Here is a 16,994-nt window from a genome sequence, read left to right on the forward strand (position 1 = left end):
TGGCCAGCAGAGGTAGTTGGGGTTTGCACATGCTTATATGAAAAAGTGGAAATTACAACTGAAATTCTTCTTTGTTGTTTGTTATGCTCTATCACCTTTTTCTAGCCTTTTAAATTCTACTCTTATATCCTTCACCAATCTTTTATTAAGTTGTTCGTCTTCAGAAGGCTTAGAAGAAATTTCCCCCTACTCCTCCATCTCCATTGCAGTCTGGTAGCTGAAAGTCCCAAAAATATTTTGATATTTTTTTCCGAGCTTCAAAGCAAATAAACTATTTATAGAGCAAGTGTGTCCTCATGTATTTTAGTTGGGCCAACTGGGCAATCAGAACTTAGAATTGCAACTGCAGCCCAAAGTACAGGTTTCATGGTACATGATCAGATTTTCATTATCTATATTGCATGACAGGAAAAGGAGACTCATTGCACTGAAATAAAACACAGAATAAAGAAAAGTTAGGTGGCCTTCCCTGTGGTGATACCACAGTGCATTTCCCTGGAGATGCCAAATATTCACTTCCTCCTACAGGTAGTTTTGCCTTTACAGCTTTTTATTTTCAATCTGCACTGGCTTTATCTAGCCAGGCAGTTTGTATGTGGAGCAGTTGCCTGGAAATTCCTCCTGTAATCCTGTTAAATCATAGCTAATACAAGTTGTCACTCTGCTTTGACCAAGTCCTCAGGCATAACATCTTTTTCCCAGCCTTGCCCAGCTCAAAAATATATCTGAACACATGAGCTTGCCTTGTTGTCTTTTTCCATGGAGGTGAGCATGTTTATTAGCATGGTTGGTCAAAATGCAGGTTAAAATGCAGAATAATTTCCTAAATTACAATGCTACTTCAAAAAATTAGCATATTTCCCATCAGTTTCTTTTCCCCTGGAGAATTTTTGGCATAAAGCAGCTATAATTTTGCATCATTAATAGGAAACAAACCCAGCAAGTTGTAATGATGATTGAAATACCCCTACTAATGCCATCCTGAGTCACTGTCTGCCAGATAACTAATAATACCCATATCTTATCACACAGACATACTTGTGCATCATTATAGCTGTGTACAAATAAGGCAAGCCTAACCAACCTGTGAACATTTAGTACTTCTTTGATGTTAAGGACATTTTTTTTAGATTTTAGCAAGTCAATATGGTGCAAGAGTTTTGAAAAGGAAATAAGAAAAGCACAAACAGGAGAGGCAGTCACAGCTCCCAGCTGGTCTATACGGGAGGATGATGACAAGTACATCGCATGGACTTGCAACTCTCGTTTTCCAGTCTCCTGGCAGCAGCCCCTGCTATGGGGAAATGCTAGGTTCCCCTTCTAAAATGCTGTTTATCACCATTCTGCCTCACTAAGCAGTGCCCAAATGCATGCCTGGACCCAGAGGGTTGTGGGTGAAGGGAATTGTTGGGAGCTGGTCCCATGTGATTGTCCTGAGAGTTGGGCCCCTCACCACAAGAAGGTCATTGAGCTGCTGGAGTGCGTCCACAGAAGGGAGCAGAGCTGGGGATGGGTCTGGAGCACAGTTCTAACGGGAAGAGGGAGATGGGATTGCTTAGCCTGGAGAAAAGGGACCCACAGCAAATGATCCTGTCCTGCAGACATCCTCTGTGCTACCAAATTTCATACACTTGCCATCTGTAAAATTTATGTCTTGTACTGAGTTCTTTAGAGCAAGGACCAGAATGGAAATTTGGGCCATGCTCCTAGGAAGCCAGATGGGTCCCCAGTAAGCACCAGGTACCCCCCCTAAAACGAGTCACTACTCCTCTGTTTCCCTCCATCTGCTAAATGACAGGTGTGTCATTTAAGTTTACTTTTGATGGCAAATTACTTTATAACACAGTGATGGAAAACATTGCAAAAAGTGTCAACAGCTTCTTTACCTAAAATTAGAATTTATCTAAATAGAATACAATTAAAGATGAATAAGGAATCTATCTCATTTAGTGTTTGTCCATCACAGACTGGCTTTACCATCAGCTTTATTTTGACTGCCAAGTTAAAGGCCCATCATAGTTAACCTCCATTAAAAAAGAAGAAAAAAAAAAGAGATTTAAAGATAACTGAACTGGGAAAATATAGTCCTAATAAAAAGCAAACCTACTAGTTTTACAATATTTAATGCCAAAAAATTCTCTAACAGCAACACATACGTGAAAATTTTGACACTTTCAATCATGGGAATCTTTGGGAAAAATGAAACCTTCAATGAAAACTTCAGTAATATGCAAAGGAGACAATTGGGAAATATTACATGGATCCAAAACACATTGATTTTTGCTAAGCAACAACTAAGGTCCAAAAAGAAAAAGTCTGAAATATTGAACCAATTGTCTTTCTCACTAGTATCATTCCTGTCCCCAGTAGTTCCCAGAATTGTCCTTTGGTGCAAGGAGGCTTCCCACAAATATAAACAATTAGAAACATAAATATTGCTGAATAGCAGCTTACCAGATCAGTCTCCAGGCACAAGTGTCTTCTAACAGCTCATTCACACTGAACCTTCTTTGGTCATCCTCACACTGTGAAAGAGAGGAGTATGGTGACATATATTATTCTGATAAAAAAGAATGCATATTGGAGATGTTAGCATGGTATTTTCCAAAGTCAGAATGTTCTCAGGATGTGTTCAGGATGTTTTGATCTGAAATTTTATTTGTTGACTATTTTATGTTACACTGGGTGGCACTATGCAGGCACCAGTGGGGCCAAGAGTGCTCAGGAAAACAAGGTAGCTGGATTTAGAAACAGAGCTCTATATTCGATTCAGTGGGGCAACAGGATGTGTTTGAACCCAGGTAGGGAGAGTGGAGGCAGTGGGATATTCCAGTGCCATGCCTACATGGAAGACATGAAGAAGGCAGACAACATGGCCTAGGGCATGCATCAATTCTCCTTTGGTTTCACACTGAGATGGTCCAGAGGGAGAGATGATGAAGAGTTAGAGGTGAGCTGTGAGGGGAAGCATCACCCTGGGCAGCTGAAAGGCTTTGCCACTTGAAGGACCTGGGTATTTCTTCCACCAGCTTTGGTTGTGCCAGAAAACAAGGAGGTTTATTATGTCAGCAGCAGGTGGGTGTCCAAAGAAAACATCTTCATTGACAAACATGGTCCCACTGGCAAATGAGCATACAGAAAAAGCAGAGGATTTTGGGGCTTGTTTTGCCTCAGTCTTTTAAGACTACTGATAAACCTGGGGCTTCCCAGTCCTCTTAGCTGGAGAAGCACAGCTGCAGCAACAGTGACCTTCCCTTTGTGGACACTGGAGTTGTAAGGGGTCAGCTGCAGCAGTTGAATGTTCTTAAGTCCACAAAGCCTTGATAGGATTCATCCCAGAGTACTAAAGGAAAGGAAAGAAGGGAAGAAGAGAAAGAAAGGAAGACAACTCATTTTGCAGGGATCTAGAGCAATCAGCTAGTGCAACAGCTGGATTATGACATCACCAATTATGGAACCAGTCTGACTATGGATTCACCTAGCAATGGGCTATAATGTCACAGATGACCCAGCATGTTGTGTCAGCTAGGTCAGCCCAGATTTTTCCCAGGCCTAGCACACCCAGGCAGTGTAAACACCCAGGAGGGTGCCGTCTCAGCAGCAGAGGGGGATTGGGAGGGGAGATTTCCCCCTGGGCAGCTGGGAGGCTTTCCCTCTTGAAGAACCTGGGCATTTCCACCATTTACCCCCAGGGTAGGCCCTGTCCTTGTGTGACACCTGGAGCTGGGAAGCTTTCCCTCTTGAAAGACTTGGACATTTCCACCATTCACTCCCAGGGTAGGCCCTGTTCCTGTTCTTGTGTGACACCCAGTGTTGGGAGGCTTTCCCTCTTAAAGGACTTGGACATTTCCATCATTCACCCCCTGGGCAGCCCCCATCCCTTGGCACATGTAACACCTGGTGCTGGGAAGCTTTCCCGCTTGAAGGACCTGGGCATTTCCATCATTCACCCCCAGGATAGGCCCTGTCCCTTTGCTCGTGTGACACCTGGTGCTGCAGGACTGGTGAGAGGGAGCAGCTTAAGACCCTGAGCAAGCCCCTCCTGCCAGCTGTGCTGCATCCAGCACTCTGCCCATCTCCCCCGGCAGGACATGGCATCCACTGCCAAAAAAGACACGAAGCAGAGCAGCTCTGGCAGCCGGAGCCAGCCGCCACAGGCAGCAGCGATGGAGGCGGCAGAGGACGCGCAGTGCCCCATCTGCCTGGGCCCCATGAGGAGGCCGGCCTACGTCACCTTCTGCATGCACAAGTTCTGCCTCAGCTGCATCCAGCAGTGGGCCATGACCAAGGACAACTGCCCCGTGTGCCGGCAGCCCATGGAGCAGCTGCTGCACTCCGTGCGAGGGGACGACGACTACAGCGAGTGCGCCGTGGGCCTGGCTGGCCGCCCGCACCGGGGCAGGGACACCGAGAGGGGCGTGCAGCCCGTCATGGCCGTCGTGCTGTGGGCAATGCAGGCGGTGCAGGAGCAGCAGCAGCGCTGGGCTGCCAGAAGCAGGCCCGTGGATGCTGAGAGTGCCCAAAGGCAGGAAGCAGCTCCAGGGCCCTCCAACGCCCCTTCCCGCAGCCTCACGTGAGGTGACGCCACTGAGAGAACGTGAGCGCCCGGCTGGCCCTGGTGCTGCTCCTCTGGAACCACAAAACGGCACCGAATGACTTCGGCTTCTCAGGATCCCCTCTGGTACTTCAGCCAATAAACCACACGGTCCTTTCCAGAACGTGCGTTTCATGACCAAAAAATGTTTCTGGGTCCACAAGGCCTTGGTGGGATTCATTGCAGAGCACTAAAGAACCTAGCTGATCTCATGGCTGGATCCTCTCAGTCCTCTTCCAAAGGTCTTGACAATCTAAGAAGGTCCTAGCTGACTGGAAGTTAGTCAGTGTAATTTGGATTTACAGGAAGGGCACAAGGAAATGGAAGGGGACGGCAATGGAAGGGAGAGAGGACATAGTTTAGCTGGTGGGGACCTACAATTCTCATGTAATCCAACTACCTCACCCCTTCAGGGCTGCCCATGAATGAAAGCTCATTACAAAGGACATTGTCTGAATGCCTCTCCCTAAGGGACTGATAGACACAAGGCACCAGCCACCTTTCCAGGAACCAATTTCTTATGTTTGACCACCCAGCCTGTAAAGCATCACATGTGTGTGATTGATAGGATCCAAAGAGGATTTGATGAACTACAGCAACGGGTGAGTTTATGTAAATTATTTACTATCTGATTACATGTGGGTGATTATCTTGCTTCTGTAACACCAGTTAAACTACAAACTTAGTGGAGACTTTTATAATGAAACATATTCCATATTTCAAAATTTAGAAGGATCATTGAGAGTAGAGATGAAGTTCTCCTCAAGAGCACATTATTCCACAGAAATAAACAGTATCTGGGTATGTGCATAAGTGTCTGAGACAGCTGAAGAATCTTAAAAATCCCAAAGTTTCTGCCTACTTTGTTTTTTAAAAGCATAATTCTTGCATATTTCTATATGAATTCTGAGGGAAGGATTTTTTCCCCATAACCTGATTCTCATTCTGTGACTTTCCAATGCATTTTACAGCATTGGAAATGCTGTTTTACCTAGCAGCAACAAGAACACTAAATAAGAGGTCAGTGTAGACTACATCAGATCCTTGAATTCAGTGTGGCTCGAACAGGTTTCAGGTTTCTTTACACCTAAATAAATGTATAGAACTAGGTCCAGAGTGAAAGAAACACTGCAGCTCACAAGTCACTCTATAAACCTTATCTGTTAGGTTTTTTTCTGGTCCTGATGGACTTGCTGGCTGTGAGCAGAACCTCTCCTTTCTGTACCAGTGCCCTGTCACAAGCATTCCCTGGAGCTGGGGGAAAACTCTGTGTCTGTGACTGATTCCACCTCAAAGGCTGCTCCTGCTCTTTGCTATTATTAGTAACATGAAATAACTTCATGGCCTGAAGCTTTCAGAGCTGTGCCTGTCCCTGAAAAGGGCTGATCAATAATTCACTTTGAGATCTTAAAATGTCACCCTTCCCACTTAAACCCTAACTGGAGGGTCCACAAATTCTTTGAGAGGCTGAATGTTTTCTAATGGCCTGAACTTCACAAACTCTCTAGAAAGCCACAAATATTTAAATAATTGAAAAGTCTCCACCTTCTCATCATGACAAGCCTCTGACTTCTCTCATCTGTGATTATGTTAACTCTTACATCATTATGCCTGGCAAAATATTAACACTGATATATACAAAAAAAAAAAGAAAAAAAAAAGGGTTTTGAACTCTCAGGAAATATCTCTTCCTGTCTGCTTTAGTTCAAAAATCCTTTTCTGAAAGCAAGTGAGCCTCTTGTTAGAAAGCTGTAAGTATTCTTTGCTGCCTGTTCACTATGAAGATTAATGCTTTCCTGAGATGATCAGAATGTGGGGACATCAGAAATTCTGAAAAAAATAGGATAGGCAGACCATTCCCTAGAATTTCAGAGACTGCTAAAGCTGATAAATCTCATGGCCTAAAAAAACCAAAATCTAATTAAAGGTCACCAACTAGCTGTAAGAACTGTAATTTTGTGTAAAGCCCCTGGTCAAATTTCTTGCTTGTAACTGCTCAGCTGAAGGAAATTTCCTGCTCTGAGTACTTCATAGTAGAGTGACAGCTCCCCATAAAAGGAAAGAAAGCAGCAAATATGAATGTGACACAAAGATACTGAAGGAAAGGGAGAGAAAAGAAAGTTACTTACTGTCCTAGCCAAGCTGTGCTCCAGATGAGCAGCATGGTGCAGGCGGAGCTGAATGCAGGTGCTTGCCTTGCGGAGACTTTCGTGGCTTCCCAAAGTACAGTTGCTGCAGTTTGGGGGAAAAACAACAAATAAATGGTTATCTCTGCTTGCCACTTCCTGCGTTTATCCCGGCTACCTCTCCTAAAAGCTCTAGCAGTTTAAATTCTAAATGCAAAGAAGACTGAATAATACAAACCCAGTTCTTGGCACCTGCTTCTGTGAAAATTGATGGTTCTGGCATGTTTTCTAGGAAAACAAATAATAATTGCTTAGTTGTATCATTGACCATTAAATTCTGAAAGAGAACAACAAGGACACAGAGAAAATATCCTTGACAAGCTGCATATGCTCCCAAACCTTGATATTTATGCATATTCTTCAAAGCCAAACAGTGCAGTGTCCTGGTTATGAATACATTTCTGCAGAATGACTTGTACTGTCTGACACCCAACTCAAAAATCAAATATTAGCTGTAGGTGTGGAAATCACATCCATCAAGACAGGTGACCCTTGGTTCTCAAAGAAGTCTAAGTTTTCCCCCTGTGCAGCTCGCACAGAGGTGGCAAAAGCAGAGTTCGTGTTTTTCTTTTTCAAATCATGTGCCAGCTAAGATCAGACTCACTCAGCTGGCATGGATCCTATAAACTAAGCTGCTGGTCAAAGATGATGCAGCAGCCCATGACAAGGGAATGCCTTAATCTTATTTGCCTCTTTCCATTTACTGCTCTTGGCAACCTTTTCTAAATTAGAACACAGCTTTGGTTTGTCAATCTTAAAATCACTTGGAACAAAAATAATTTCATTTTTTCTCCTTCACATCTTGTTTTAAAGAGGTGAAATAATTCAAGAAATATTTCAGGGTTGAGGCAAACATATTTTTGCATTTGAAAAAGTCCTTTGGGATTAATGAAAAAAACAACAATGATTTTTACAAAGGTAAATTCATCACCAAAACAAGTTAGTATGCATCATCAGTTACAACTTTGGTGTGTGTCCAATTAGATTCAGGATGTTTTATTGAGCCTTCAGCCACAGAAGCATAAAAAAGGATATTCCATATTTATACAGTTTTACAGCATGGTAAGTTGTTTCAGAACTCCCTGGGCCATGAAGATGATTTTTTTTTTTTTGGCTTGAAAAACTCTGTTTAAATGTAAACTGTATTTCTTCGTAAAAGGGCTTTTGATAGAATGTCTGAATAAAAGGCTGGATTTAGTTAAAAAAATAAACAAAACCAAATTGTTCACCCCTATGAACAAGTCATAGAAAATGTGACTTAGATAAGACTCCTCTCTCACATGGCAGCAGAAGTCTTCAGCACAATTGAATGGATAAACTTAAATGGCATTCTGCACATTTACATGGAACTTACACATCTTGTAAATGCTCTGCTCCCACACTACAGTGCAAGTAACATAACACTCACTACTGAGGTTACAAGAGCTGTAAATGTGTATATCTACAGGATTCTTCTTTTAAACAAATATATTAAACATCACAAGGGACAAACTCATTTCCATCTGACAAAAATACCTGAAGCAAGGATCACCTTTGATAGCACCTCCACGCAGCTGCAAAATTTCTGGATTTCAAGAGCAGAACGTACAAATGTAAGAGTGGGAGGAGTGAACACCAACACAGTCAAATACCCATACTGGTGCAAAGCATATCCCATAAACCCTTCTCAAATCCATTTTCAAAGTTCAAGTGGCCAATTCCCAGTTCCTGGGACTGTACCAATGGATGTGTTCTCTTTTGCTTCTCCTCCTCTCATCTCTGTGTTCTGCCTACCCACAGCTTTGCTGAGTATTTTTCCTCTCTTCATTTCACCCAATCATGTTTGCCTCATCATTAAAATGATGAACTTTTTATCTTGATCCTCTCTGGTTGAGGAACACATTCAGTGCAGTGCAAGCTGCAGATGGTGCTCTGGGTGGTGGGAAAGGGCAGCAGGCCATGAACAGGCACAGACTCTTTTCACAACAAGGCCAGAGAGCCCTTAATCGGTCAGGCTGGGAAGTTTCCTTAACATTTTAGAACTGCCTCAACAGATGTTTTTTACTTAATGTCTCACTATTATTCCTGCTCTTTTCATTCTGCCTCACCTCCAGCCTGTGGACAGGCATAGCAACAAGAATATTGCAGAGACATCCATGAGCCCTGAGTCACCTTTTCCTGATTCCTCCAGGATACAGATTCCTGTTGCAATGCCAGTGACAGGAACTGGTACAGCTAGACAAATACAGAGGAGCTGTACCCTCCTATGAAGTAACAATCTTGAACCACAGATATATAAAAGCTGTCTTTTCCAAGTATAATTTTTCCATGCCACCATGCTTCCAGGCAAAACAAGCTGCAGCAAGAGAAACTTAATTTTGTTGTTATAACTGCTTTTACATTAGTGGTTTGTGTTAGCTTCTGCTGTGTGAAGCAGATACTATCCATCAGCCAAGTCTTTATTGACACAGCAAGGCTGCCTGAAACACTGCAAGCAGAAGTGGCCATGAAGTTGACTTAATGAATGGATTTAATTTGCACAAATACAAAGAGAAAAGTTTTGACAGCTATTGTTACACAAGGGACTAGACAAAATTGATTAATGCCGCAACAAAATAATGTGGAAACCTGGTATAGATGAAAAGCGTGCTACAAGAAATGGAAGTGTAGCTTTGCCACAGATTGACAAAATAGCTTTTAGCTGTACCCCAGGCAGATTTGCTACCATACCAGTACTACTGAGATAAAAATTATAGATCCTCTTTGGAGGATAACATGATTATTAGTAACTGGTTTATAGCACTCTGAGCTCTGTAAAGGAAACAAAAATGGAAGTTCTACAACCTTGTTAACTCAACAATTCTCCCCTTATTTTTTTTCTGAAATTACATGGAGAGCACAGCTCTGATGAGAATGCCATGAAGAGAAATGCAATCTTTGTCTTTAGGAGGCGTGGTAATGACTGGTCCAAGTGACTTCCCTGTGGTCTCACAAAATATCTAAACATAAGAAAGGGAAAACCCCCCATCATTTGAAACTCCATCACTGCTTGTTTCCTCACAGCAAGGTTCACTGGAGCCATAAGCTCCAAATCTTAATACAGTTCAAACAGACTATTTTTTTAAAGTAACTCAGCTGGTAGCATCTCTGAACAAGAAACTTAATCTGCAGCGACAAGAGAAAATTAAGTTTACTTTTCACAAAGAACGTATCCATCCAAAGGTGCTTGCTTCTTACGATTTCAATCTGTATGATTATGTCTATGTCAGTTTATAATTAATAGCTTAAACTTCACTTTGAGTGAAAACCAATTTTTATTTAGGTTTCAATTCCCAGAGAACAGAATTAGTAAGACAAAAAAATGTCATCAATAAGATCACATGCAAGCATGTTAGAAGAAAAGATAAGCATTTAGATTTTTCAGTTCCATTCCCCTGCTCACTGTGGTGGCTGAATTGCAAAGCAATAAGGTAGCTGTGCAAATTATACCATGTGAGGGTGTGGATGGAACTTTAAATACTCTGACACCTTAAAATAAAAGGATGTTTAGAAATAAAGCCTATCAGTATTCCTTTGGTGATCTACACTACTGCAACCTATTGCTAGTACACACACCAATAAAATAATGAGGAATTTTTTTAAAACCTCTACATTCTTATATTCACATTTTAAAACATCCACATTCTCTCATATGTTTTGTTGAGTTAGGTATTTCAGGATGACCTGAGATTATGGCCTGTTTTTTGAAAAAGAGAGGATTGATTAATTGCTGACAGATGAGAAGGGTTGGTTTTGGCTAGCTGATGGCATTAAGAGCCAAGAGTTGACACAAGGCGCTTAAGCACAATTAAATTTACTTTTATATAATATTTTTCATGAAAGGCATCATAAAATCATATTTAGGGGTATCCATTTTAAATCTAAGGAGAGATAGGGAAGTGTGAGAGCAAGATTTAAATGGGGATCTAGGTTTGCTTGATGGGATGAAAAAGAAAACCAGAAGGTTTCAGCAAAGCCACGTTTTCTACAGTAAAAAGACCAGAAAACAAAAGAATTTCCAAATCAGAATTGTACAGATGGCTGTATTAATTACAGACTGGCCTGCAATCTATATGCTATCTTCTGATATCTTTAAAATTTGGTTATTGAAATCTGATGCTCTACTCATGAGTCAGGCAGGATGTGAGCCCAAGGGTCTCTGTGTAGGAAGGGAGTGATGGACAGTGAAATCTGCTGCTGCTGGGTGCAATGGTCATTAGCACAGAGGTGGTTTTCCTTCCCCCTCTCATTCACAGCTAAATGGATTCTAAAAATCATCAAGTCTTTCAGGTGCTTCTGCAGGAGGTGGGGTGAAGTGCTCATTAATACAATCCAATATAACAGGAAATGAAAGCTTTTGACAAACCTTGACAAAGCTGTCTGCTTCACTAAAGCACTCTGCTCTGAGAACAGTTCATCAAATCACCTTTTTGGCTTCACTTTAGGTGTTTTTTTCTGGATTACAGTACAGCAGGAGCAGCAGAATATTTATTCCCTTTGCTGTCTTAGAACTTTGGGAACTTCTACTGGAATTCATCCGTGAATTGACTCCAAATACTTTTCTGGGGAAGAACTGTGCACAAGGGCATCAAATCACTCTGTTAGTAACATTGGGAGGAAACCAATTTGCACTTGAAGATAGCCCACACACAGGAAAACTTTCACCCTGAGGCAACTCCTCAGGCCCTGCTAAACTACCCAAGGGATCCTTAAGGTCTGGGGTTTCACATTTCAGATCCAGGGCTCCCTTGAAGAGGGAGAAGAAAGGCAGCTGAATTTAACAGCACAATCTAGAATTACAAACTGCTGAAGTTTTAGTGCAGCTCAGAGCTTGGTGAATGACACTGGAGGAGCAAAGTAAGAAAGCTGAGAACGTTACTGACGTTGTTTCACTGCTAATGAGACGTGCAGAGATTCTAAAAGTGCAGGAATTTAGAGTCTGCTATTGATGTATTCTCCCCAACAATGAAAATAAAACTCTTCAGCACATACTGCACTGAGCTCACCCTCAATACAATGGTACATTCTTTCAATTTTTTAGCAATTTCTTTGAAATCAGAAGAGCATCTTGGGAACAAAAAATATAAATCCCTGGTCTTCTTCTGTAACTAACAGATCTGTGTATGACCTGGCTCTCTGCTTGGTGCTTCTGGTGCTCTAATGATTTACACTTTGGTCTTCCAGCTCCTGCTTTACCAAGGTTGGAATGAGGGAAGAGTGGGCTCAGAAATGCTGAAGAGGCAATCCTGGCATCTTTAGTTGCCAGATGTAATTCACTATGAACATATGAGCATTTGGCCTGTGTAAGGGTAGAAGTGCTCCAGATGGATACAGAGCAAAGCTAACTCTCACTGTGTGACACTTGCTCTCACAACTGTGTGGCTTTCATTAATCAAACTGACTTGCTCTAGGCTACTTCAGGTAATTTTTACACTCTGCTGTAAATATGACTGCTTCTAGAATCTTCCCTTTCAATTGCAGCCGTATACTATTTTGTCTAACACTCTTTACACCTCTAACAGATGAGCTGTGATTGCTGCAGTGCCAGTACCACAGAACTATGCCAGACCCTCTGCTGAGAGCCAGTGTCCACAAAGCCCTGCTGGCAAGTGCCTCCACTTCAGCTGCTTTAACACAGAACCTGCTCACTTTGGCTGACACCTGAATTTAAGTTGCCACAGGGCAAAAAAACAACTAGCTGAGTCTGGTGGTGCTTTCAACCACCACAAGAGCTTACCTTTATTTCCCCACTTGTAAACTATTTGCATTCAGAAAGACCCGCTTGTATGTTTAATGTGTTTTTATCTTGCATTCAGCACCACAGTGCTGACTTCATTTGTTTTGTTACTGCTGCAACTGGATATGAAAAAAAATTACCTCCTCTGCAGCTGCATAACACTGCATAAATAAATAATTCATAATAGCACTCTTGGGTGATTTCCCCCTTTGAGGACTTGCTTATAACACCCCTATGAGTTAGTGGAGGTAGCAGCATCCTTGTATCACAGATGAGAATCACCAGAAGGACAAGAGAGTCAAACAAACAAAAGCTGCACAAAGCTTCCATAAAAGAGGATTTGAATCCTTGCACTGCAGTACACCATCCTCTCTACAGAACACAAGCACCACGTGTTTCAGGAGTTTCAGAAACTACACGTGTATCATGGTCACCACTAGAAATGAAGGGGTGGGACTATTTTCAGGCTAAGAACAATTCATTGCTCAGGTAAACATCACTCTCAGAGGCTGAGAGATTTTAGAGGAGCAAGCAGTCAGCCATAGCTTAAAGTAGTGACAAGTTTCTTCATTACAAGGCAGTACAGAACTTTCCAAACCCAACAGACAGTTGCCACAGAATTCATTTTGCTTTTTTAACCTATCACCTTTACTTCTCCTGCACTGTGGATACTTTTGTCCTATGGCTTCTGTCTCACATGCACACAGATGTTTCTATTACAACTTCTAAACTCTTAGCTATTCTATACAACCCCACTCTTACACTATAAACCCTTCACCATCTTACCAGTTCAGTTTCTCACTCTTCTGAGGCATATTCTCACAACTATAGAAATACAAGTTTATGATTTTTCTGCTTAACATTTGTATATTGTATTTTTATACATACAATCTGCATATTGTATTTTTACATCAATCCAAGCTTCTTCTAAGGCTGCAGATCAAATCTTTGAGTGTCTATGGAAGTTTCTGTTTTTCTGTTTGTTACACACGTGGAGCGTTTGGAACCCGACACCCCAGCTCTCCCCGTGGCTCTGTTGACATGGCTGGTGGCTTAATGAGGTACTTACTTTTGTAAGAATTCATCAGCCCCACAAACACTCAGAAGGCATTCCTCCCGGGCTGGGTATTGATTTGTGCACCTGAGGATCTCCACAATTAAGTCGTGAGTGATACAGCCAGCTGTAAATAAAGATAGCAAGGAAAATTAATAGTAGCTTGCTGGAGAATTGCAGCTATATACTTGAGCAGAAAAAATAAGGGTTTTTTTCCTGTAATTCCTAACAACTGCTGCAGACTAGCTCCATCAAGAGGAATTAGATCAAGACACACTTGATTTATTTTTTTTTAATTTTTCTTCAAATATTCTACCTAACATAGAATCCATGTCCATTTAGAGGAAATGAGCAATTTGCTGGGCAGCTGGACAGAAGAAGAGATGAGCAATATTCCCAGGAGGAAAGGAAGAGACAAATGACATTCTTTTTTCTTTTTCATTTTCCTGATGAACATTTTGGTACATTGCCAATGATGCAAAAGTTGACTCTGTAGCCACTTATGATGCAAAAAAGCTCCAGAATGTTATTTCGTATTGTTTCTGCTATGCACACCCTTTTAGCCATAAAAAATAAGTAAATTAATATTCTAATGTATTTTAAATCTGCAAAATATTATATTATTTCATACATGTGCAAAGCAGGTATTAAATACATATTTAATATTAAAAATATTATATAATTTAGCCTTATAATAGTATAAAAATATACATAATCCCTATAAATTAGAAAGTACTATGTCAGTTTGTACAACCTGCTGTTCAGAAACACTTTAGAATTTTGAGAATTTTCTCCAGTCCACTTCAGTTTTTTAAGCCATTTTCCAACACTTGCCAACATGGTTTCCCTCTTCATTTTAGAAGAATTGGTCACAAATGGAAAAGAATAGCTGCATAATCTAGAAACAGGTCTGATAAATTTGGTTTTCCATTGAAGGGGATGGGAAAACTTCAGAGAACAGGTGGCATTCCCAGGGGAGGGGGTTATGACATTAACAAAGCTGAAATAAAACAGAGTAGGTCACCATAGCTTGCTTTTTGTTTTGGTTTGCTTTTCCCCTGAGAATAACAAATGTATGAATGGATTCAAAAGCTCCTTCTGAAAATATTAATTTTGTTTGCAAAATGTTTGGTTTTCCTTAAAAAGACACTTTGATTACACATTTTTCTACTGATTTTACCAGTTTAAATAATTTAAACTTCTGACAACTTGCCATTGTAAGCAACTCATCCGGTCTGATGTTTAAACTGCAGTGCTCACTGGCTGAATTTACACAGTCCAGAAAATAAAGAGTGGCACAAAATCTTGAATTAAAATTGTAATATATACTTTTTTTAGGTCACTCATTGGGAAAAAAATCCAAAACTTGCTAGTATCACTCATTTCCACTCTGTAAATCCATCTTCCTTTCCTTACTCTGCCAAAAGTTCTTGCCTAACTCAACAATACTTCACATTAGATGGGGCAAAATAAAAGTACTTCTACTTCAACCTTACTGCTTGCCTGGTCTAAACAACTTCAGGATAATTAATACTCAGCCTGTTAGAGTCAACTAATTCCTTGAAAACTAAAGAAAATATTAATTAAAAAGAAAGACAAAAAAAAGACTGACTTAATAAAGCAGCATAAGAAGAGAGGGGGAGAAAAAAAATTAATTTCTTTTATTTTGGCATATGTTGCAGAAATAAAAATTACTAGAGCTGAAATGAAAGATTTTCCCATTAATCACAGATACAGGATGCACAGGAGCTCATTGTCATTAATGACAATCATTTAGGTTGGAAAAACCTCTTCCCTGCAAAGCTGGGTCAACACTGAATTCAGACCACCGTGTTCAGGGTTATGTCTTGTAAACCTTAAAAATCTCCAAGCCTGGAGACTCCACAAACTTCATGGGCAAACTCTTCTAATGCTTAACTATTCTCCTTGATTCTTCCCCCCTCCTTGGAATTTCTCCTTTTATTTCATGCCTGATGTGCTTCCCCTGCACATAACCACTTACCATGTTGTGTAAGAAGTAAAGGATGTGGTGAAAAATCTGTCCAAATGCTGAATCTGAATTTTGTTCCACCAAGGATATGCTCTGGGAACCTTGTTGTGATACTCCAGATTTTCCCAGTATTTGTCTTCAAATTCAAAGCAGAATAGGCATTTCTGATTCTGGAAAAAACATGCAAAGAAACTATTTTTAAAGAGGTGTGCATTTTTGGCCTCTTCTAAGGGCAAAACAAAAAATTCTGCAAGATATATATATGGAGATACATAGAGAGCTGTTTTGTTGGAAATAAAAGTCTGTGGAGAGAAATGGTAGCAATACAAATTCTGGTTTTGTGCATTAGTGAGATAACTACCTATCAGCACACATAAGTACATCTGTTATTTCAGGGAAACCAGACGCAAAATCTTCATAAATTTGACAGAACCATGATCTCAGTGAAACCAAAAGGAGTTTAAACAGAGACTTCAGCGTACACTGAGCTCAGTAGAAGTGACAGTGCTCAAATATGTACTTAAATAACAGAGTTTTAACACAGAACTAGCCAAGAGCACATGCACAGACAGCTGCAACTAGGACATCTGGTCAAACAGAGTGCAGGAACATGCTTCCTGTGCAAAATCTTAAGGAGTATCTATTTCCACAAGTCTCTGAAATCCTCATCACTAAAACCCTGGGTTATTTATGTAAAAGTCTGGGGAGCGCAGTAGCAGTTGCAGTCACTGAGTCCCTCTGATACACCATTAACTATAAAATATATTGCCCCTTGTCCTTCCAATTGCCATAGACTTGCAGAAATTAATTCCTCCTGAGGTCCCATTTCCTCATGAACACTGGTCACAAGTATTATGCCCATCATCTGGGATTAAACTTGCTTTTTAAGCAAATACACTCTGCAGCTGCAGGTAGGGGTACACACTGTACCAGCTGAAGCTTTACATTTCACTAATTAGCCTGAATATTTAGCAGTTAAACCCAAATATCCTGTACTAAGCATCCTGTATTGTTTTCTGCTTGCCCAAGTCTCTTAAACAACTATGTGAACTACTCTTTGTGCCCTGCATTTCTACAGAATGAGAAGTAAAAAGGAAAAAACAACAAGGAAACTAAAAACAACAGGGGAAAAAGGAAAAAAATAGAAAAAAGATAAAAAAGGGAAAAAAGGAAAAAGAAAGAAAAGAAAAGAAAAGAAAGGGAAAATAAAAGGAAAAAAGTGGGGAAAGAAGTAAAAAAAAAAAGGAAAAAAAGGAGAAAAAAGAAAAAAAAGGGGGGAAAAAGGAAAAAAAAAGGAAAAAAAAAGCCTAGGCTTTCAAATTTAAATAACCCAGCAAAGCAGCCAATTCTTATCATGAAAAGCCGGGGTTTGATGTTTCAGTGGGGTGGGGGGAAATGAGGCTTGACAAGAGAAC

The 16,994-nt window shown here is 40.8% G+C and overlaps 1 protein-coding gene across 9 annotated transcripts in view; it reads right to left on the bottom strand.

The window, feature by feature from the left end:
* PIK3C2G (phosphatidylinositol-4-phosphate 3-kinase catalytic subunit type 2 gamma) overlaps positions 1-16,994 on the bottom strand; it is a 333,216-nt gene that overhangs the window by 162,490 nt on the left and 153,732 nt on the right. For all 9 annotated transcript variants that reach the window (XM_064735090.1, XM_064735079.1, XM_064735101.1 and 6 more), the window contains 4 exons: positions 15,592-15,749; positions 13,605-13,716; positions 6,724-6,826; positions 2,455-2,525 (listed from right to left, as the gene is read on the bottom strand). In XM_064735090.1, the coding sequence (XP_064591160.1) occupies positions 2,455-2,525; positions 6,724-6,826; positions 13,605-13,716; positions 15,592-15,749 (444 nt within the window). The remainder of the gene's footprint in view (positions 1-2,454; positions 2,526-6,723; positions 6,827-13,604; positions 13,717-15,591; positions 15,750-16,994) is intronic.

Source organism: Zonotrichia leucophrys, chromosome 1A (genome assembly GCF_028769735.1).
Source record: "Zonotrichia leucophrys gambelii isolate GWCS_2022_RI chromosome 1A, RI_Zleu_2.0, whole genome shotgun sequence".
NCBI lineage: Eukaryota > Metazoa > Chordata > Aves > Passeriformes > Passerellidae > Zonotrichia > Zonotrichia leucophrys.